This window comes from Hoplias malabaricus, chromosome 4 (genome assembly GCF_029633855.1).
Source record: "Hoplias malabaricus isolate fHopMal1 chromosome 4, fHopMal1.hap1, whole genome shotgun sequence".
Lineage (NCBI taxonomy): Eukaryota > Metazoa > Chordata > Actinopteri > Characiformes > Erythrinidae > Hoplias > Hoplias malabaricus.
Genome location: NC_089803.1, coordinates 31034224 through 31058963, shown reverse-complemented (window position 1 = coordinate 31058963; position 24740 = coordinate 31034224). Strand labels below are relative to the sequence as shown.

The 24740-nt window shown below is 39.0% G+C and overlaps 2 protein-coding genes across 2 annotated transcripts in view; one reads left to right on the top strand and one right to left on the bottom strand.

Annotated features, from left to right (window-relative positions):
- tln2b (talin 2b) overlaps nt 1–16889 on the bottom strand; it is a 126083-nt gene extending 109194 nt beyond the window's left edge. The window contains exon 1 of the mRNA XM_066667018.1: nt 16827–16889. The gene's annotated coding sequence lies outside the window, so the exon portion shown is untranslated. The remainder of the gene's footprint in view (nt 1–16826) is intronic.
- On the top strand, nt 16078–23962 carry c2cd4a (C2 calcium dependent domain containing 4A). The gene is made up of 3 exons (XM_066667019.1): nt 16078–17028; nt 22266–22393; nt 22549–23962. The coding sequence occupies exon 3, from the start codon at nt 22567–22569 to the stop codon at nt 23911–23913; it is 1347 nt and encodes a 448-aa protein (XP_066523116.1). The 5' UTR covers nt 16078–17028; nt 22266–22393; nt 22549–22566; the 3' UTR covers nt 23914–23962.
- Nucleotides 23963–24740: the final 778 nt, after the last annotated feature.

Below are 24740 nucleotides of genomic sequence, written 5' to 3'. Positions count from 1 at the left end.
AAGGGAACGTTGAAATCCCAGGACATATTTTGAAGGTTGTTAACCTTCTTGACACACAAAATTGCCTGTTATGACCCTTGTTGATCTTAGCCTTCTAATAAAAACTCTAGTGTGCGATGAGCTTACAGACAGAGCCTACCTACTTTAATACCACCCTAAAAGATGCTAGCATTAATCATTCATTCAAACATTCTCATGAATATGCTACGCACCAAGGCTTTAATACAGTCATCATCATCTTCATTGCTTCCAATTACATTTTAAATAGGATTTGCGTATATGCTTTCTGAAGCTATGCAGTAGTCCTTATCATGGCTGTGGGTGGCCTATACTGCACATTTATTTATGCATGCTATTAATAGGTGCATTTAGCCACGTGGATCGTATCTGTGCACATTCTCCTAACATCAATAGACGACTGCACACACACTGATGGCTGCCCTGTGTTCATATTCTGTAAGAGGAGAACTCAGAACCCATTGACCATAAATATTGAAAACTGCAAAGAGAGGTGCATCTCCATTCAGCAAGTTAGAGGGAGAGAGAGAGAGAAAGAGAGAAAGAAAGAAAGAGAATGCCTGGACACAAGGGGTGAAAGTCATGTTGGAAGGGTAAATTAAATTTGTTTGTCTTGTGGAAGAGTTCTGATCTTAAAATGGGTTTTCCTATGTACTTGTTAAATGTCCTTTGCACTACAATCTCACCCTGATGTAAATGGGACATGGTGCGATATAATATTAATAACTTAGAACTTATAACATAAATAAGCTGCTCACTGCTCAGGCTGCTTTAAAAGTCTATTGATTGATACAGGACCCTAGGTCTAATGGTAATGTGGTAAGGTGATGATGTGGTGTAAAAGCAGCATGGGAGCCACAATTCCAGTTAGTCTTGTGGTCACTCAATAATACTCAGTTAAGAATAGAAGCAGTATGTGAGAGTAAACAAACACCATGGACCATGAGCAGTCTCTTGCTGATGTGTGTGCTGTGTAGTTATATCTGTTAAGGAAGAAAATAACAGGGGTGGATGGGAATAGAGAACATTGACATTAGTGTCATGTTTGGTAACCTGGGCGGTTTTGTGTCAGGGCTCTTCTTTTGGCTCCTCTTCTAATTACCTCTTCTCCATTCAATTCCAAAACCGTGCATTTTGAGGAAAGAACATGTATTTGAGTAGAAACAGGGCAGGTTAAATAGGAGAGGCAAACCTTAGCCATCAAGATGCCAACAAGGTCAAGGCTTCCCTGCAGCTACAGTACCTTTCTGACACACAATTACATGAATAACGTCTCCAGCAAATCCTTATGGTGCACAACTGCCATTTCTGCAAAACACTAGCCTGGCTTTGAATAGCTGCTTCTTCTAACTACAAATACAAAAGGCTCTGAATTCATGAATCAGGAGCTGCTAAGGGGAAAACATCATATCTGTTGTCAAAGAATGCACTGCTAAAGCCTGTGGGAGAGCAGCAACAACGCAGAGACAAAAGAGAGAGCTCAGGTATAGAATGTCCCGTAATATGATATGCAGCCATTGTGGATGATACAATTGCAGCTCAAAGGCAACTCAGTCATCACAAATTTGTGGCAGTCTCTCTCCCTCCTCAGCCATCCTCTGGTGTCCTTCACTACAAACATGTACATGTAATCTCACACAAGTACCATTCGTACTAGGATTCGTTTTACATGGGGAGGTGCGGTAATGTTTACATGTTAATGTTAACATTCACGACAGTTCACAGGACATAAAGAATCCCTTCTGAAAAATGCAAACGGACACATGGGTACGTATAGTGTTGCTAATTATTCAGAGCATAAGAATGAACATTTGGAATGAGGGGTAATATGAGAGCTCTTGCAAAAAAAAAAAAAAAAAAATTCAGGTTCTGTAATGCGGTGCTCATGGCCGCTGACACACAAAACTTCAGATAATCTGCCAGACCAAAGACCAGTGAAACAAGTCAGAACCTGTTCTTCTGTTACACATAGACTGCAAAAGAGAGATATCAGAATATTTATGCAGAACATAAAACAATGACCTTCTGACAAGGACCCAATCAAGCCACTACACTGATGTTTACTTATTAATTTACTCTCACTCTTTATCTCATGGACCAATTCATTTCATCTCCTGCTCTGTCTCTTTCTCCCTCAAAGCTAATTCTGTCTCAGTGGTTAAATCACATGTCCATGAGCATGAGAGAGAGAGAGAGAGAGATACACAGATACAGATATTGCTGGGTCAGGAGCAAACAATTTAGTGTCTCAGCACCTTTCTCACAGCTTATTCAGAAGAAGGATGTATCCACTAGACATAGAGACAAGGACATTATCCAGCCGAACGATAACTTCAAAAAAATAAACAGGGCGAGTTATGATTATCTACACACACACACACACAGAGAGAAAGAGAGAGAGGAGACACTTCTGCTTTAAACTCTCCAGCACACAGATGACACTTCATGATGGCAGAGGGCTAATAAAACATGTCTTACTTATACGCAGCCATATTATCCCCTATTATATATACCCTATTTTGTTTTCTTTGCTTTCAGCTGATTCTGAAAGATGGCTGTCACAGATACTATCATCAACATTTCATCAATTTTCAACCATATTCTTATTAGGAATGTCATCCATATAGAAAAACCTGTAGTATTTCTTTACTTTTCTGTTTTCACAATGGGCTATCTCTTAAGTAGCACTACCATTAACCTCCAACCATTACTGTGCCTCGTCTCAAGTCTGCCTCAGGCCTGGTCTGCTGACTGGGGGGTAATCCCTCACAGCCTGGCTCAGGGAGTGCCCCATGCTAATTCTCTTAATGGACTGCAGAGTGACTGTAACAATGCCAAGAATACAGGGAGTACCCACGCATTCTGCAGAGTTGGAGAGCAGCTGGAACACTGCTGCAGCTTTGACTAGGACCTGATAAACTTAGGCACTGGCTAGTGGTTCTGCAGATGATTGAAAATGGATATATCTTCGGTGAAATACTGTCTGTTCAGTGGGAGATGGACTAAGTTTATAGATATGAAAAAGCTTAATTTTCTGACCAGCAGCAAATATTACATCACTCCTTAATTACATTTGACTCTTTACAAAATTTAAGCAAGCCTTGTTTATTGCTGCTGTGTTTAGGCTATTTGTTAGCATCCAAACCCCTCCCCCTCCCCCAACCACACACAAACGCACACACTTAATGCAAAATATCTCATGGATGAGTCCCTCACTTATGGTGCTTTTCCACCGCATGGGTCCGGCTCTTCATGACTCAACTCGACACGGCTCGGCGCGCTTATAGATTGTCGCTTTTCCACTGGCAGTGCTCCCCGTGAAATGGAGCAGGTGACGTTTAAAAAATTTAGTACCTAGACGGAGTGAACTGGGACTGAAAACGTACCCGATTTCCAGGGACCAGGTGCCAGATTTGGCCAGTGGAAAAGCAAAAGAGCTGTGGCGAGTCGAGTAGAGTCATGTAGGTCCATGCAGTGGAAGGTTTAGAATCGTCTCCACGTGCAATGCTTAGTGCCACATTCTGAACAATGCCATAAAGTCACTGATGCAAAACACTGTATATTTGCTTTTTAAAATAATCTTTAGAATGAGTGTTCAAATGCAAGTTTTAGGAAACTACATCTGACATAGACACACTGCATAGTCATAACTGCAGAGGCGTGGGGGCATTGACTGTGGCAGTACAAGAAAAATTGAGGTATATAACAATCATGGACTGTTATATTTAAGGGCGAATTCCACACAGCTCTGAACTATTTAGGCAAAGACAACAATGAGAGAAAAGGAAGAAGGTGGCATATGGATGTTTATGGTTGCAGTCCCTGGAAGCAATACAAATCTGGATCTGGAGAAGTGACAAACGCAATAAGCAGTTAGAAAGCAAGGTTGAAGGTTTTTAAAAGCACCCCTTCCATAACTAAGAAGACTTAAGATTTCTTCTTTGCTCCAGTCTTATCTCCTTGCCAGATTTCTTGCTGATTTTTGTCCATGTTTTCATGTCTTGCTCAGTGAATGGTGGATAAACAGACAAGAAGTTGATTTGTGCATTCAAATCTGAGCCAGTTTTAGGTGATCTAAATTTAGATTTCTGATGGGAAATAGCTGGATTTAATTGGGCTTTTTGCTGTTCAGACTATAGAAAAATCTCTTTCCCTAATCAGATATCATGAAAATTCAAATGTGTCCTGCATCGTGAACACGGCCTATACATTCACATCTCACTTATGAGATGTTAAATGCAGACACATTTTGGAACAGGTCCATTTTAAAAGTGAATAAAAATGGATTCTGGAAAACGTGCACATTAATCAAAACCTGGGAAATCATTGGCCTTGAAGTGCAAAGATTTTATACCTAATATGGAAGAGATTTTAGTGACTTTTTGGATGACCTCAAGCTTTAAAACATGAAGCAATGTTGAGGGCTTATTGTCTTTTATTAAAGGTCTATCAGCTTTCTTTAAAAACAAAGAACATTGTACATATTTGAACTGATATATTAGTAAAATCAGTTATATAACAATATTACAATGTTTATCTGAAAATTAAACAAGTAGTCTGCCTTATAGCCTGCCTTACAGACTGTGACAATCTAATTCATACACTTCTTTATATAATTACACAAAGGTTTTCAATTCAGCAAAAATATAACATTCTAATTAAATTAAATATATAAGATAAATATATCTGTAAACATATAAAATGTTATTGGTGTATATCAGATATTTTCTGGCATTTTAACTATACTGACGCTCCTGAATCCAATTGACAAAGTCTATTTAAAATCCTGCTCTTTGCATTAATAAGGTGCTGATGCACCCTTGGCATTTTGTAGCCGTATAAGCTAAAAATAAACAAACACTGCACACCTCAAACTCTAACAATGACTATCGAAGCTGTCAAAAACAATGGTTGTTCTCCTCCCCTGAAAGGTTACTATTTGCAGAACAATAGCAGCAAAATAAATAATAGTACAGACTTTATTCAGGAAGCCGTTTTTATTACTGATTGTATACTGATAATTTGTAGAATTTGTATTATTGTTATTATTTTAAGCTATTTGATGCTATTTTATAACAAATACAAATTCAAAAGACAGGAAACACATTCGACTAAAAATATCCTACTAAAAGCATAAATGCTGCAGTATGATGCATATCCTCATTACAGTACTTAACATGATATCTGACTGCTTTAGAAATTTGTGACAAAAGATTACAACGCAGCCCACACAGTGATTAGTCCTTAACCAATCACATGACGTAGGAAGAAAAATATTATAGCCAGGAGGACCGCAACATCAGTTATACAATTCTGTGGTTTCACTCACTTCAGTGGCTCTCAACATTGATTCACAGTGTTAGCTCTGGCCTGAGGAGGTAGACACGGAAATCCTGTCCTTTTCCAGTCCGCTTGAGAGCACATAAGACAGTATCTCATGATCTTTAGCATAAAATCAATGATCCCCATAGGTGAAAAGACAGCAGATAGAGCTTATTTCCCAAGACAATTCTGTCCCCATTTTTTGCACTGTAAAATGAGTCCCTTTCAAGAGAGGCAATTAAAGGCAACAACCTGCACACTGATCAGTCTTGTCTTGGCCTTTAGCTTCACACAGGCCAAAGACACTATGCTTAATTGGTGAGGATGTAGCTGGCAGTAGCAACATAAGGATGAATGGTCAGATTAATAATGGATGTAAAAGGCCCAGTGTGGAATCTAATAGGACAAGAAAATACAAGCTCAACATCTGTGACTATTGCACAGTTGGACAAAATTGACAAAGTTAACTTTCCTTAACTGAGGAAGTCTCTTCAGCACACAAGATGAATGATTTCCTCACACATCAATTTGAACCTCAAAGAATCTATGAAAAAATGCAAGAATTTGAGGGAAGAATACAGTTGAATAACTATAAATAAATACATATATTTTTTAAATTTGCTCTGTTTATACTGATACATAAACATTCATAAAAATTGGAATCATGTCTAACAAAATTTACTATTTGTTTAATTTACTATTATTTTACAAACACACCAAGTTTAATGTAGAAGCCCTTCACTAGTAAAACATTATGCTTTTTTGAAATTGCCAAGAAATATTTTGTAAAATTTTCAGAACTAATATTTTTAAATAAATCTTAGTTGTGAACAATATGATTTGTATGCTATTTGTTTTCCTAAAACAGTTTCAATTTATTATAAACATGGTACATCGTATGCACTCAGTATGGAGGTGGGATCAGATGGTACACATCACAAATATGTATACATATGGAGGACTGTTTGCATCGTCATGGTTTCAGCCTCCCCATGGCCTAATGTATTTTGCCAAGCGATGAAGGAAAAACCCATAATTACTGTGTCTGGAATTGTTTAAAGTTCAAGTATACAGTATGTTTTGTTGTTTATTATAACTTAAACTTTCATTGCAAATATTATTTACAGTTTAAGTAGAACTACTTTTTTGATAACTTACATTACAGTTGACATTTGAGTTAGCCAAAAATAATTTGTGTGTAATGTCCAGTTATTGTTTCATAAACAATATAAATATAGCTGTGGGTTTGTATTTTCAGGTTTTTGTTTTTATTTATAATTATTAATTATACATGAGGTTCTGATAAAAGATAAAAAGTCTAGTCAGGGTTGTAATCATTTTAAATGCTTTTTGATGCAATTCAGTCCAGCGCTGCCTGCTCATGTGTTGCTTGACATGCACACCAGCAACATATTGCCTGCTGGGCTACGCTGGGCTAGAGTAAGATGTTACAGTAAGAGGGTAGCACTTTGGCGCAGCAGGTAGTGTCACAGTCACACAGCTTCAGGGACCTGGAGGTTGTGGGTTCGAGTCCCGCTCTGGGTGACTGTCTGTGAGGAGTTGTGAAGGACTGGTGGCCCCTCCAGGGTGTGTTTCTGCCTTGCGCTCAATGATACCGCGATCCTGAACTGGATAAACGGTTACAGATAATGAATGAATGTTACAGCACAAGGGGTACATATTTTTTCCCAGTGTTGCAGTGGTGTCTGTATACTTAGGTTAACTCTACTTATTAAGAGATGTTGTACCCAAACTTTCACAGACTTATTTATAATAATGTAAGCTATGTACACAAGTATTAAAACATTTAGTTATACACCTCCACAAAGTTCCGATTACCAAGTTTGATTAAACGTGGTTATTGATAAAGGCAACCCTCCACTCAAGGCACATTCAGGCTCCAGCAGTAAAAACAGTGCTCTTCCCACTCCGCCCATATTCAGGCTCATCAGTATAAAAGTCGTTGTGCAAATGAAGCCATTTAAAAATAGCCTAAAATGCTAAAACAACACACTTACAACGAAGCAAGGTGACGCCACAGTTCATTTTGTCAGCTTTGTGCCTGAAACTTTTAAATTGTGTATACTCTTAGTTAGTGAGCGAAGCTGCACTGGAGAGAGGGATCGGAAGCGGATGTTTTTTAATGACAACAACATACACCACCACACTCCCCGAATATTCACCAAATATCCCAGCTGAAGGTCCGAAGCACTAAAAATGGTATGCGTGATATTCGGTGGTTAACATGAAAATCCTTAGAAAAAGCAGTAGCAAAAACCTTCCACAATCTTCTCAGAAGCAACATCATCAGCACAGCCCCCTAAGCTTGTTCTTGTTCGCCATCTTCATTTCATCAGAATCAACATTAGCATAAACATCATTATAATCAATGTTGACTGCAACAACAACTCTGTAATTATCATCAAACTCATCCTCACCATTGCCATCAAGTCTGTGGTACTCTTTCAACTTACTGTAAACAATGGCTGCCTTTATTCTTGCAGCTGTATGAGATAACAGTCTTCTATGGCAAGACAATTGATGGTTTGCCATCAACTCGTAACTAACATGAACAATGACTTCCTCTATATGGAAAAATTGCATAACACACAAACGCCCTGGCTCTGTAGCCCAGCAACATTTCCATAAACATAACCACACAGATAATGGAGTCCTAATCATTCAGCACTGGCCAACCTGAACTCTTTAGAGCTGTGCCGGTCTTCCCTTTATTATGCTCACTTCTGAGGCCATCCGAAAAGTCCCTCGGAAAAGCTTAGGCATGGAGGGAGGAGAGGAAATGAGAGGAGGGCTGGAAAATGTGGACGAGAAGTAAATAATTCCAACAATGAGACCCTCACTGAGAATGGTCCCTGCCCCCCGCCCCCCTAAGACTTCTGCAACAAGCAGCATTATTGAGTGTGAGCCACCTCTTTTACTGAAACATTGTTAGATCATCTGGAAAAATACTGGGGTGAGTGGAGGTGTGCTTCTCTCTAGGGAATCTATAGGAAAGTGTGGGCAGACATTTCTAAAACATTACAGAAACTACATAGTTTACATTTTAACTAAAGCTCTATGTTTATAATTCAGGAATAAAATGTAAGTACTATTGTTCAGCAACTGGCACAAGTAGTTAGTACAAAATTAACTTTAAGTTACACATAGGTGTGGGTAAGTGACATGCTAATTCAGCAGGAAAACACACTAAAACATGAAACTTTATCTAAATGACACTTAGATATCTGTGCTACACTCAGCTATTAATTTAATTTCATCTGTTACAAAGTGTTCATTTGCACTGCATGCCAGTCTTGATTCCCAAATAAAAGTGATGGGAGTAGACTCAAAAAAGGTGATTCATTAACTCTATGTATCTCTATAACAAACTCTATAGCTTTATATGTGAGTAAACTACATTCAGGATGATTTCAAGTCCTCCCTGTCTGTAGCTGTGGTGTTTAATCCTGGTCAGGAGAACTGACCCATAGGGTTAATACTGCACATACACAGATATTGCCAAAGGAACAAAGCTGACAATAACATGTTCCACACTCCAGACCTTTACAAGCACAATAAGGCCAGAAGAGAAACCTCTAATTGAGGACAATCACATGGACAAGCCCTATTAACTCAGCTGTATTCACCCAAACAGCTGCAATGAGGGATGAAGGCTCAGCACACTGCAGTGCTCCCTCTTTGTCTGCTGGCCCGTAGATAAAAGAGCCTTTTGTTAATTACCAGTGCTATTGGGGGGGGGGGGGGGTCATGATCTTACGAAGTCAGCAGTCAGGTCCTGCTAAAGAACTGACAGTTTTAAAATACTGTTTCCTCTTGTAATATTCTGAATGCAAAATACAACATGAGATGCAAACCCAATTTAACGCAAAACACAATTTAATGTATTATGTCCTCTCAAGGTGTCTGATTTTAAACAGCATTGCTCCCAATAAACTAAAAATCTTGCAGTGAACAAGAGCTCAGCTACAATGAGGCATTGATTTGGTGAGTCTGGGCAATATATGAGAGAGAGAGAGAGAGAGAGAGAGAGAACTGTCAATCTCTGTAGCTGTATATATGAATAAAAGGCACCTAAATGGCAACATTACTTCTTTAAAACAAACTAGGGTTTGCCAAATGTATGATGTCAAGGAGAGAATTCACTGTTCTCAGATCAGTTTTGCATCTTGTAAAAATTAAAGTTGGAATTCAAGAAAAGTAAATCTGAATCCAAATGTAAGAACAAAAGGTGGAACTGCTCAGAACAGCAAAATCGTCTTGGACTGACAGAGGGGCAAAGTGCACAAAGGACCAACCAGACCTTCTGAGCACTGGGTGTGTGGAAGTTCAGCAATTGGCAAAAACACCCACAGACTCACACATATTTCAGCACAATCAAGCTTGCCCTTTCTCAAATGACAGCAGAGCCTTTCACTTTTGCAGACCACCAACCAAACATTTCCTGACCAGGCATGTTGTTTTTGGGATGGAACATCTGCAACAGCAGCAACAAAAAAATCTAATGGATTGCATTAGAAAACTGAGAATCTCTTTGGATAATCCATGATAGCTTACATGTTGGAACAATCTGAAGGCCAGAACTGTGTTTGAAGGAAATCACCAGTTTTTATAAACGATGACCCTGAAGTGTTTAAGCGTCACCTTACTCAGCTAGTTTGACCTTTTAATAATATCAACATTTTATACACAATCTCTACTGCATAGTTTTGAGTATAAGAAAGCAGAAAACTGCCAGATTTGCCAGAGAGATTTTACATACCATACGTAACATAGATGCATTTATTCATATAAACAGCACAAAAGGTATATGCTTGATGTCTCATCACAGCGGCACAGGATTTTACTCTTTAGGGCCAAAACATGGACGTTTGCATCAGCTTAGCATAATTTAAAACTAAATAAGACCTCAGTGAACTGATTCAGATCATTTCAGAAGGTTCATTACAATGCTAGGCATAACTAATAAACTGGAATCAACTACATACACAGAGTTAATTAATTTAATTCAGCTAATTTAATGACTCATATGCTCTGAATGCTAGAGTCAACAGCCTTGGAATTCTAACTCTGCAGTGAGTTATGCTTCTTCAACTGTAACAAAATGAAGCTGCACTGAATTAGAGATTTGAACCAAACTCAGGTGTATTCATTTATCATTCTGTTACATGGAATCTATCAGAAGCTCTCCGTTTATCAACAAGTGCGGCCTCCATAAAAGCATTCCTTTCAGAATCAATAAAGCACCACACTGTAAGAGACCATATTTCTGAGATTTTATCCCAGGGAAGAGGTGTTCTATATTGAGAAGCTAAGAAATCCAAATGAGAGAAAATACAACAAAAGTATTAATAATGATCACAATAAACATTCATCTACCAATAAATGCAGAGCATGTTACTGTAGATGATCACAGATGGTTGAAGGTCGACTTTCAGTCACTTATCATATACTTGTTATTTCATAAACTATTAAAAAAAATTGTCATATTATTACAACAATATATAGGTGTTTAATGCAGAATACTTGGCCTTATTGACTGTCATGAAACTACCAATTTAATATCAAGCTAACATTGCTAAATATATATTTTCCCATATTTCTACTTAGGAACTCCTCACAGACAGTCACCCGGAGTGGAATTTGAACCCACAACCTACAGGTCCCTGGAACTGTGCGACTAGAAATGCTACATGTTAGAAATTAACTTAGCCATGTAGCACATTATGCAACCATTTCACATTTCTAGGATGTATAGAAGGATTAATTTTATGCATTTGTAAAAATTTGAAATTAAATTTTATTTTAAAGTTATTTAGTCAACACTAAATATTCACTCCACTTTTACTGTAATGATAATAGTGGACAAACATTTGAGATTTACACATGAGACATTCCCTATTTTAATGCTAATAGCATTATATATAAAAACATCTGACTGGGCTTTTACAGAATTCAAACACCTGCAAAATATCTTGCTACTTCTCAGCCAAATGTGGTTCATATTTTGCCCAAGTGTGAATAAAATGGTTTGATTTTCTATCACGAATGCACAAAATAAAAGCTGCACTCTATTTGTATGCATGTACCAGAGCTGTTAACCCTGTTATCTAAATACTTCTATATAAATGTGGGAATTAAACATGCAAATAAAATCTGCTTCATAAACTTTGTGGCCAACTGGAAAAACATGGTTTAAGGTATATTAAAGGGGACATATTCTTCCATTTTCCACAAGATACCACAACTCCCTGGGGTCTTTACAAAATGTCTGTGACAGGCTTTGCTCCAAAATACCACAAAAAAAAAAAAAAAAAAAAAAAATATCAAACCACACAGTAGATTCCCCTTTTATAGCCATTTTCTTCCCTGTTCTCATATTCGCCATTTTTATTCTGTTTCTCTGCATTTGTTTTTTATTGCTCCCTTTAACCCCACAAGTGCAGTGACTGGAGAAACAGGAGGCAGGACCATTCTAAAGCATTCTATATAAGCAGCAAAACAAACATCAGAACACATTTTTTCCACACAACTGACAGGATTGTTTTAGTTCACAAGTGCGTGTGGCTAGGATCTCCAGATAGATTTTTTTTTCTTTCTTTTTCCATATGTCCCCTTTAAAAGAGAAACACCCACTCAGCTAAAGGATGATCTGGATTTAAACAAATTTAAAAAGTATTTAATTAAATAAATAACAAGCCACACCTCCAAATCTAAACACACTACTAATTTACAATCATCAACTCTCACTCTAATATAAAAATAATGAGCTCATATAGTGTATAAGGCCCCAAATGTAATTAACTCTATCTAATCAATATAGGGACTGTTATTTTAACTATAAAATATAGTTAAATTATATTAATTATAAACATTCAAGTTGGGCTTTTCTTGGCATCTCACATCAATTTCATCGCAATTAACTACATGTTGCATGCTACAGACATTTGAAATATGGGATCTGTGCAAACCCAAGCATCCAAGTTATGTCTACTTGAATATAGTTTAAGCTTCATGGGATCTAACATCTTAAATAAATAATTAAATAAAAGTATTTCAGCTATACTGAATACAGGTGCTTAATTCACATTTCTCATAAATCTTAAACAAAAGGATGACCTAGACTTAATTCCATTGTTCAACGACAATTTTGCACGAACAAAACTTGTTATAATGCCAGGCCTTAAAAACCTCCTATAATCCAATGTAATTTTCATAATGGCCTCTTCAACTGCAGGCCTGCCATCAGCAAAGTCAGCGGACAAATCATTCAGTGAGCTTGATTTTAATTACTCTCACAATATGAGAATACATTGGGGGGAATTACAATAAGAGGTAAGCTGATATAACTCATAGTAATTACCTTATCGTATTACTTCATACCAGGCTCTCAGCAGACCTAGGTTTTATGAAGATTTTACTGTAGGTGTACAAAGAGAGGCCCTATGAGAACGTAATAGTGGATTAAGGATTGAGAATTACAAAGTGACATGAACTCAGAAAACAGGTGCAGAGCACTGTTAGTGGTTCAAAAATGGTTTAAATACCAATTAGAATTACTGAGGGCCCTCAGAATACAAAGTGATATACCTACGCTTATTAACACCTATTATTATATACTACAACCATATTGATACAGGTTTAGCTTTTGAAATGACGAATGGTGTAACTTATATATACACGTCGTCTCTCTTGATTCTACAGAGGTATAAACAAATACAGTCCATGTGCCTAGTTCTCATCATTGACATCAGTTTCCATAGCAAACAAGAGACCCTCAGGAAAGACCTGAGGCTTGTTGGAAAAGTTTAGACTTAGATACGCTGTTTTAAAACAACCATTAGTTTGCTTTCTTCAAACAGTACTGAAATAATTATACCCTTCCTGGAAAACTCATGTTCCACTAACATTTTTAATAAAATGCTTACAGCTTCATACCAGCTGTGTTCAGTTTTACAGCAAGTTCATCTGATGTTTTGCCCCAATTGTTTCATTGAGACTACAGGGGTTAAATAAATAAATTAATTAAATAAAAGCTAAAACATCAAGCACATGAGGTCACCAGAACAAACTGAAAGATGATGCAATCAGGCACAACCTCATCAGCCCTTAGATAGCAATCACAGCTCTGGTTTCTCCAGAGCCAGGCACCTATAAAGGGCCCCATGCTCTCATGCATCACTGAAGTGAGAGTAACAACGTGATGCCCTGGCCCTAAGCCACAAATGTATCTGCTTGGAAAATGGAAGGACTCCAAAATGCTCAGTCCTCTTGAGCGTTCCTCTAAACTGGAGCATGAACGCTTGTTCTTGATATCATCATTGCTTTTTGACTTGGCAGTTCAGAATCAGAGAACAAAACTCATCATGTGGGCGACTTTCCTCACTGCTCTCAGTTGGTATCTGATGTCACTGGAATTGTCAGATTTTATCAGCCTCTGTTGGCAGGCAAAAGCTGTATTCCAGCTTTTGACACTTGCTGTACAGACAGCTAATTATAGCCATGAATATGGGAGAAAGCAAAAGCGTGCAAAGCAGGTGTTTGCAAAAGATGCAATTCTATGGGTAAGGGAGAGCAGCCATACTGAGTAAAAAAGTAGAATCCATCAGAAGGCACAATGACCTCCAAACCTTCTGTCCATAAATGCTCTGAACTGTCTTCTCGCTTTTCATCTGCACCAGGTCATAACCGCACAGGTTCCTCCACTGCATTTCAAGAGATGACGTTATTGTTAGAGCATATTTTGTAGCATATCAACATTAATGCCGTTCTGCCGTGTTTGGTAATTCACCTGCTCACATCTAATAGACCTCATCAGAATTAAGAATCCCATGTCAAAGAAAACTCTTCCCTATAGTGGTTATAGTATGTAATATTGTAGTTTGCTAACAGCATCCACACATAGCTATATCACTCCATTTACACCAATATATCACATCACTTTTTGGCTACATCCTGTAAATCATATACTTTCAATATTAAATCAGACTTCTGCACTTTATACAGTAATTATTAGGCATGCCTATCCTAACAAAGGCCTTTTCAGGAAAAATGGTCAGCAGCTTTCAGAGATCACAGGCTTGACCTCATGTACCAGTCAGAAAGTCTACTGCACAGCAGTATTAAACATCCGTCCTTTCCTGTGCTGGCTTCCTGCTCATTGCCTACATTACTTTGCATAACCATAAAGCCCATATCTCTCAGTGACTATGTACATTTCAAGGATAAATGAGGACATTGAGGAACACATTGAGGCCACTGCTGAGTGATATCAGATACTGATCAAAGAAACAAAACAATGAGTGCGTTTTGGGCAACATCTGAATTTAGCCAAACATAAGCACAACATTTCAACAAAGAGACAAACAAAACAAAAATACCCCAAAACCTGACATGCACTTTTAAATTCCACTGACTCTGTTATTATGCCATCAACAGTGATATATGCAAATGACATCTGTTCTGACTGGCAGAAGTGTACTGTGCCTCATTCTGGAAAAAATGACAAATTCACTGTTCAGAGCTAGATTGCTAGAAGTTGAATAGCTTAAGCCCCCTCCAGGGTGTATTCCTGCCTTGCGCCCAATGATTCCAGGTAGGCTCTGGACCCACCGCGACCCTTAACTGGATAAGCAGTTAAAGATAATGAATGAATGAATGAATGAATGAATGAATAGCTTAATAATTGTTAAGGTGTTGTTTGTAGCATCACAAAATGTTTCTGTATATGTACTGTGGAGTGAAATGCATATGATTTTTAACATTATTTATGCATTAGATTACACCCACGTGAAAAAAAAAAAAATATATATATATCATTTTATTATTATTATTATTATTATTGTACAGAGAAATGCCATGAATGATTGATCTGGGGTTTCACACACAAACGTCTGGCTCTCCTTCTCTCTTACACAAACACACAAGGTAGAGGAGATGATTACATCCACACTTAGCCTAGTTCCCACTCGTCTTGACTATTAGTCTTGAACCCACAGAGGGCTGCTATGCCTGCGGATTCCAGCTCTGAGGGGTGTGGCCCTTCTTCAGCTCCAACATCGCCGTACGCCTACAAGAGCTGAACTTTGCGAAGGACGACTTGATATAAGATAAAATTAAACACAGCCCGCCTTATCCGAGACTATATTATCCGCCTACAAATAACTTGCATCGCTTTTCTCGTCGACAGTTCCACATTTAAGCCCAGCGTTACCTGAGGAGACCACAGTGGGAGTGTGCGCGTGAACGTGTGCGCGCGCGCTGCTGTAGTAAAACGCTCTGATTTCGCTCAGTTAGCCAGCTGGGCTCGAACAGGGGAAACTGCTAATAGTAGAACTGGGCTTTACAGCAAATATGACAGAATTACAAGCTGAAGAGGGCAAGGCGACCGCGTTTATAACCGAGGGTTTAACGCTCCGTCGTGTGATCTGGCGATGGAATATACAAGGGGCTTATCTTTTCACATCCATCAAATATCTAACAAGATGAATATCATCAGCGCAGCCAGACCCTCGCAGAGCAAAATCGACCCCCGACAGCGACACTCGCCAACTGATAACCGCGAGTCGATGCGTAGTGCCCAAACAGGTCACTTGGTGCTAACAAATGTATAAAAAAACCTACATGTTCTTCGTATATATCGTCTAAACACAGCTAGCTCCGACTGAATCTGCAGCACGGTTATATTTATGTCAAACCGGTGCTACATTAACGGTTTGAAGTTTAAGAACAGGCACAGAGTGGTACGAAGAACGAAAGGAGAAATCTACATCGATAGTATATCAGACATGCCATTAAAATATGGCGGCGTCAAATATCGCCCTTTAGCAATGACCCCACCGACTGACTGACGGAGATGCTACAAAACACGCACGGATTTAAACGTACCACGCTCGCGTAAACAGTCCGAAAGATTAGGGCTAACGTTTAGGACACAGTAGCTAGCCCACAGGACGAGAGACCCTCTCCAAATCCGTGTTTCTCGACACTGGCTGCTATCTGTATGGGCCGGTTGAGTGGCGTTGTTGAACCCGTCGACCACATACGTATAAAGAATGAATTCAGTGGTAAAGCGAGGAGGGACACTCGTGTCCACCTCTCACTGTCGAAGCTGCGAAACCGAACGAGGACGAGTGAGAAATTACGAAAATCAGCACGAAAAACTCTCCCAGGGCACACGTGTGCTTCTTGTTGGATATAAACATCAAATAACTGAACCACTGTTGTGTGTTGTTCGCACGTTCAGGGAGTGTATGGTCTCCTCGACCCAGAAGTGAGAGCTAAATCCAGAAGCGGGAGGCTAAACGCCCATTCATTCTCCACCATCACATGTCGAGTCCGTCCGGCTACAAGCCAGTGTCACAGCAGCTTGAGACAGAGACCGTCCTTTCCGCACATACGCGTTTTACGAGAGGAAAACAACGCAGGGCATTGCATTAAAAAAAAGTAAATAAACGGCAGATTCCTACCTGAAATCCAGCACTGTCCGTGCATGAGAGAGGAGTTGATGTAGAGAGGCAGCAGGCTGTGGTCCTGCCTCTACGTTCAAGCTCCGCCCCCGTTATTAGGGACCCCCACCGAGGAGAAGGGCTCACACAGTACTGTTAATATGGGGAAGGTGTAGAGGAGCAGGAATCCATAACTACTACATCACAGCTCAACCCCCCAAAGGTATGTACACATTTCTTATATGTAGGCTTAAAGGAGAAAGCCTTTAAACCGGTCAAAACAGCCGGTCATATAGAAAGTTATGAAAGTGAGGTGGGGGTCTATAATAAAGTATAGCAGACTAACAGACTCCCAAACAACTACCTGTATCTGAGTATTATACATAATGTAATCAACACTGAAAATGGTAAAAAAAAAAAAATACGTAGGAATTAATTAGAACAAATCTCCCCCTTAAAAAGTGTCCTACATGCTTTTTGCTGAAGGAAGGAAACTCTTTATCTAATAAATAACTTTAATTATAAGACCCCATTGTCCTATCATGAGTGGTCAGTTAGAACCGGACTCTGTATTGTATATGATGTATTTCCACTAAAATAATCTTAAAGTGATGAGCATGCTGGAGCCATGAATATAAAGAGAATTCTCCCTTAAGAAATGAAGTAAGAAAAAAAAATCACACTGGATAAGGTTAATTTAAGTGACTGGTGGCATAAGCACACAGCCTCATTCACCACGTGACAACAAAGGAGGACGGTTTCAGATGACTACTCAGCTCAACCTGTACTAATTACTTTCACATGATCTGAAGCGGAACAGCAGTGTTTTGGTAAAAGTCCAGCGTATCCTTTTCACTGAGTCTCTTTTCTTTTAGCTGTCTCCAAGGGGACTTGGACTATTTTGGACTTTTGTTTTCTGTTGTACCGAGGCTTTCTGGTTACTTTTATCAGGTGAGTCAATGAGTCAGTATGACTCATGGAAGGGGTGGCATCAAACATTTATAGGGGTCACACAGCCTGCCATCTGTACGCAGCATGTCTTCTGTGATGTCCTTCTACAACCACAAACCACTTACAGACAAGCTTCACTGTGGTTGTGTCTACCGCCAAAGGTTTAATCATAAACACTTACTCATTACTCACTGCCTGCTGACTGTAAGACAGAATGTTGTCTGAGAGATTAATTTTTTTAATTGAAACCTGCATGCATGATGAATTTTCACAGAATGGTAATGAGAAGAAAAAGTGTGTAGGCAAATTAGATCCTGTGATGAAAGTAAAGTGTATTTCAGTACCAGGTGCATGTATTCTCCTTGAACTCCCACACTGGTGCTTTGTTCTTTCTAAACAGAGAGTATTCGATTGCCAGCACTGTAGAAACAGAAGGTCCGTGTCTATTTTAAAGGTCTCTGGGGAGTAGAACTGCCTTCTTCAAGCTTGCTTCTCTGGTCAAACAATGCAGGAAAAAGCTCTTTTACATGAAAAGGGAGTTAACGTCTCTGTCACAAGTTACGAGTGGAGATGATCCAGAAGAACAGTAAGGACTGGGTTTTGCATGCCTTGCCTTTCTGGGTTCGGTAAACTGAAAGGGAAAAAGGAGCCTATTCCATCTGCATTCCTCCACTTTGCCCATGAATCACTGCAGGTGAGAAGCCCTGGGTTTGACTTGCGTAGGAGATGTACTTCTGGATACTGGCACTGGGAAAACATTCACTGCATAATAGCTTGAGTATTTAAATACAGCCGTCAAAAGACAAAAGACAAACTTCAATGCTAATATTGTGACTGTACTAGAGCCAAAACGGTCTTTCTATTTCTCCATGTGTAATGTGGGACGCAGCTACCAAACAGGACACAGACAAGCCCACCCTAGCATATAATAATGGATTGTGTAGTGAAGGTTAGACAAGGATACAGATTGAATGCTAAATGTTTAAGGTCCTCTAAGAAAATAACACTGCAATGTTAGGTGTTTCCGTCATTACTTCCATACTGCAGTTTGGCATGACCTCCAGCCATAAACTCTTCACCTTTTGACCCGAATCTGAAGGGCCTTTGTTAAACATGTCTGACATGATACTGACATCTAGTGGTAAACATAAAAATGACCACATAAAATCCAATTCCCATGTACTCACATTTAATTACCCGTTTGGCAGCTTGATTCTTATCCTGAAACCGGGTGACTTTTCTCTTCTTTGAAGTGGCAAAGGGGCAAAATTTTATAGTAAGTTCAAATTTAGTGGTGGCTTGAAACACATGATGTTGATTATAAAGCAGACAGTGATAATGATTAGAACCAGCTGCAGTTCACTTGGACAAGGGTCACCTTCATTATACTGACAACGGAGGAATTTTGTTCCTGTGTGCACACATGGGCTTGTCTTTGTATGTGTGAGGGGGATTGTGGAAACTTGTCAAACAATGTTTGCTGAGATTTAAAATGCCCTTACCATATGACGTTTATACACTAACTGGCTTCATTGAATAAAATATATATTTATATGTGTGTGTGTGTGCGTGTGTAGATTCAGTCATATTTTTGTTTTAGGAACATTTTTATTTAACTTCTTAAGAAACTATATAGAGTGCATTTAAATCTACAAAAAAAGAGGCATGAAGTACTAGAGAATGAACACCACAAACTGCAGCAGCAGATGACCTACTGTCTCTGACTTTATATCTACAAAGTGGAACAACAGGGGTTAATGTGTCCAATACAATGGGCAGTGAGTGTGCACAGTAGTTAAAAGCTTCAGCAGCACTGCTGTGTTTGATTAACCTGTGCCAGCGCAACACGTACTTTCATGGCCATTTTAAGACTACAGAAGAACACTGAGAAAAAGGGTGCTTAAAAAGTTGGAGAGCAGTCTACAGTCTGTAATTGTAGAACTACACAGTGTATATAGATGGTAAGTGGAGATGCTGAAACAGACAATAAATATTCCACAGCTGATTTCACTGTAGGAAGCCCAGGAGTGAGGAGTTAGGAACTTTTAGCACTTTGAGATTTCCTTGAAATCTAAAGTGCATTACAAATAAAATGTATTATTATTATTATTATTTTTATTATAAAACTTCTCCTAATTAGCAATTTGTACTTGGTTCCCCTTCTTCACCATTCTATCATTTTTAACATATTTAAAGTGACTTGTTTTATCCAATGTTTTCAGCAGGCCTAGTGTGAAGGAGCTCCAGATCCACAAATTAATTATTTATAATTTAATAAGTTAATGCACACACCCCCGCCCCATAATGTCACCTTTAAATGTTTTAGCTGATAATCACAGGTTTATACTAAAACAGTACTATGATAGAAAATACTACCTGCTGGCCATATTGTCCAGTTAATGACCCAGCTTGAAAAAAGCATCTAGTTTTGCAAGTAAAATATCACATTTATGCAGTGAAACCTCCCCCAGATCATAAAACACACACACACACACACAAAAGCAATGCTTACAAAAAACAACAAACAAAACTCGCTAAAAGTCTTCAATTCTGAGAAGGCAGCCCACCCCACCCACTCCCCATTGTCTAACAGCTTTATCTAAAACCAGACCAGCTGTCTAATGATGGTGTTCCAGGGTTACTGAGATACAGTACTTGAACTCTGATCCATAAACTCAATAGCGAATGCTATAATGCTAACCTGACTGGAACATTAAAAGGGTTCACTCCCTATAACGTCACTACAGTAGTGTATAAAGACACCATACTCCATGGAGTTACATACTTCATTTAACTTTAGTGCTCACTTTACATATATTGCTGTGCAAAGATAAGGGACCTCCTTTCATTGCTTTATCCTCTGTCAAAACTACCATCAACTAGAACTGATTAATGTTTCCCACTTAAAATGATGTATTTAGAAGAAAATGACACTGAAGTCTTAGCTACTGTTAAAATTGCATTCAGTTTATTTTCTGTATCCACTTAATCCTGATCAGGGCCACATTTAGTCCATTAATTCTGAACACAAAACTGAACATTCCCTGGGCAGGTCACTGGTCCATCACAGGGCACCATACACATGCCCAGTCAAATACTTACAACCAAGGACAATTTCGAATAGCCAGTCCACCTCTCACAGGGTATTGTGGGAGGAAACTCATGCACACATGGGGAGAACACATCAAACCTCTCAGACAGTGGCCAGCGGCAGGGACTGATAACCCAAGTGTTTACTAGAGGCTTTCTTCTACACTTTCACACTGGTAAAGGCAAATTCTTGGCATGTTCTTTATCATAGACGTCTAATAATCCCAAGCACATTCAGCGATGTTAAGGTCAGAACTCTGCGATGGTCAGTCCACCATTCTGAAAACACCAGCATCTTTTTTTAAAAACAATTTTTTTTTTACACCTGAAGCAGGATTGTGGTTTAAAATTTTAGTGAAGGTATATATTTACATGACATCTATTTCATGAATGAAATGAAAAATGAAACCCAGTAACAGCTCACAGTATTCCCTTGCTGCCACAAGAGGGTACCTGAGACATACATTCACATGGCACTTGTTTGTACATGCACTTGCTTCAAAGCTCAAATCACAGAATGTTCTCTATTGTGCTGATGAACTGATAGAGGTATTATTAAAAGCTCAAATGTTATTATGGTCCTTGTGTTGCCTTATCACTATATTTCACGACTGCAATGTTTTAAAACAGTGTTATGTAAACAGCTTATTATGTACCATGCCACGGTCTGAGCTATTAGTCGACTCACTATTCTATGGCTTGATTTAGCTGAGTTAGCTGATATGAATCACCTTATCTTAACACTCTGAAAGTGTTACTTTTTGTGTACACACATTTCTATTTCTCTGCAATCTGAGATAAACAGTTCTTAAAAAGAAAAAAAAAAACAAATCTTTATGAGGAAATCTTTACCTAACATTGGGTTTTGGCAGGATATCCCAGAAATATTTTGCAGGTTAATGAGGAGAAATATAAATATAAAAACATGTTATTGATCTGCTAAAAAAAAAAGGCAAGTTACTGTTACATTAGGGGTTGGCATGATATAAGATACTGACCTAAATTTAACGTCACCATCTTTGCTTTCTCATAGTCACTGCTAGATCAGTTCACATTAGTGGCGCATGTCAGCTCAGTAAATGTTTAAGGTCAGTAAAGGCTTATCCAATTAATTACACTATTTTATCCTCTGCTCTCGCTCAAGAACGGAAAGGTAAACATACTACCAAACACAAGCATAGATTGTATTGGACTGATCTGCTGCATTTTGAAGCAATTGGCTTATCACAAGAGCCTTTACTTTTCCAGGCTTGTGCCTCAGATTAGAATGTTATGGTTTGTGTGTTCCTATGGGAACTGATGCCAGTGCATGAGGCAGTACCCTCACAGAGATTCTGGAGGTGTGCACGAGTGGTGCTTGACTCCACCCACCCTACTGTTGCTGTATAAGTAACCAGGAGCTCTTTTCACGCATCACAGAAACACTGGTCTGAGAGGAGAGAGCTTGAGTTTGCTAGCTAGAGCTTTTACTATTGCCCTGAAGAGCCTCTCTAAAGCAGCAAACTGAACAATCCTACTGAACTCACGTGTATACTCCTGCTAATAAGGTAAGCACCATACCGAAAGCTTTAATTTCTTTGTTCCATGCTAAACCATGGTAGTTTCCAAGTAATTGTATTAATTTATTTGGATTTTTATAAACAATTAAAATGTCTATTTGTATATTTCCATTAACTAATGAGTGAAAATGTTTAACTTGCAGATATAATAGCTTGACCCCATGTGGGTGGTTGAAAAGATCCGTGTGTCAGTGGAGAGAACTAATCTGCTACTGCCAGTGACGGAATACAGCTTTAAAATCAGCGACATCATGTTTGGAGAAAAAGCACCTGCTGATAAACTCAAGAAGTCCACCCTATGTCCCAACATCATTACCCCTGACACCATCCCAGAGTTCTGCATTCCACCTAAAATCTCAACTCCACTGGATCAAGGGAAATCAAGCCCCTGTATCAGGGTTTCTACAGAAAAAAGCAGTCAAAATAAAGAGATGCCTACGCGAGAGTCAATCAACACCCACATCATCCAGGTCGAGAGCGTGGATGATGGGCCATACGACATGTGCAGTGACGAAGAAAACACCAACGCAGACCCCCAAAGCCAGGCTGCTCTTTCTCTGCCCCACTTGGCTAAAGCCCAGACCTGCTACGGTTTCTGCACACTGCTAGAGAGCCCCCATACCAGGCGGAAGGAATCACTCTTCCACAATGACCCCAGTACCTGTGGGATTCCCTTGGTTCTGCCCAGAAGCAGGTCCAATACCTGCTCTAGATCTTCTATAGCACCCCTCTCTCCAGCATCCTCTTCAACCTCCTCCTTCAGCCTTAACACTTTAACCTCTAGACTCTCCCCTAGGAGCTTTACGCTGCATAAACAAGGCACAATAGACAGTGACACCACATCTTCAGCAGAATCTTCCCCTTTCAGCTCCCCTCTGTTGGCCAGATCACCACCCAAGTCATCTCCGTTGAAAACGCTTAGCCATGAGAAGCTGCTCTATCGCAATATCCGGAAGGCCACCGTATCCAGGAACAACTCCTTATCAACGGATGAGAGCAGTTCCACAGATAATAGCCCTAACGTCATGAGAAGAACGTCAGAGGCCCTCATAGAGCCTCTTTCCTACAACTTTGGGCTGGCCCCCCCTGCAATCTTTCCCATGGACTTGGTTCTCCACAGAGAACGGGTGATGAAGGAGAGCCTGGTGCCCGTAGGCAGGGATGGAGCCCTGCGAGTGTCTGCAGAATACTGCCCAGAGAATCAGAGGCTACGAGTCAGACTTATTAGCGCAGAAGGCCTTTACTCCCTCTCTGTAGACCCCAAGAGCATTAACTGTAGTGTAAGCTTGTGTCTTATTCCTGGAAAGGTCCAGAAACAACGCAGCACTGTCATTAGGAAGAGCCGTAACCCAATTTTTAATGAGGACTTTTTCTTTGATGGCATATCTGAGGAAGAGCTCAGCCAGTGGTCATTGCGTTTTAAAGTAGTCAACAAAATGTCCACCATGAAGAGAGACTATATCCTGGGCAATTGTGATCTTCCTCTTACTAGCATAGTCACCTTATAAGATTTCCTGCTTGTTTTATTTATGTTAATTATTTATTTACTGTTTTTTATGCTGCCAAATATTTTGTTTCTATTAAAACATGAAAATAATGTTTCCTCATCTCTTCTTATTTAAAGAAGCATGTAAATGAAGTGAATGAAAGAGAGAGACCCTCAGTAACAAGGGCTAATTTATTCACTGCTTAAGCTCCAGAGGCTATGAATAGAAGCCACTGTAGCCTTAAAATGTTCCTCACTTCCGTAATGGCTACCATTATTAATCCTTAATGTCCATAGTTCAGAATCTTCGTTTGATCTTTCAGTTAATCAGCATAAATAAAAGTCAGAAAATGGGAGCATATGCACTAGTGATAAAATTAAATACAGCCATTTGTATGGACAGAATTAACATCTGCAAACACTGGTCTGTCCTGTTGCGTCATCTGTGCTGCTTCAGTTCCATAGTTCCTGTTAAGTAGTCGTCAGCTAGGTAGAACGGGTTATCCCCTGGGAATTTTTTTCAAACAGTATGACACAAACTACATACATAAACCAAACCCAAACCAAGAGCTAATTAGCATGAACAGATTTTTTTGTGGCTGCCTCTTATAAAGTTTAGAGACTTATTTAAATGTTAATTAAATTTTAGACTTGAATGATGACTATTTCATGGATTATTAATGTTTATAAATTGTAACATTAAACAATCAGCAAATATAAAACATCAATTCAATTCTTTCAAAATCATTTTATAGAGAAAATGCTCACAGGCAAACTCAATAACACATTGAAATATTCATTCCTACAGCAAACAAAATTACTGTTAAACATTGTATACATGTTTGTTTA

Bases quoted from the DNA above. Each gene is read 5' to 3' on its own strand.
- c2cd4a (XM_066667019.1), top strand. From the start codon at position 22,567: ATGTGGGTGGTTGAAAAGATCCGTGTGTCAGTGGAGAGAACTAATCTG.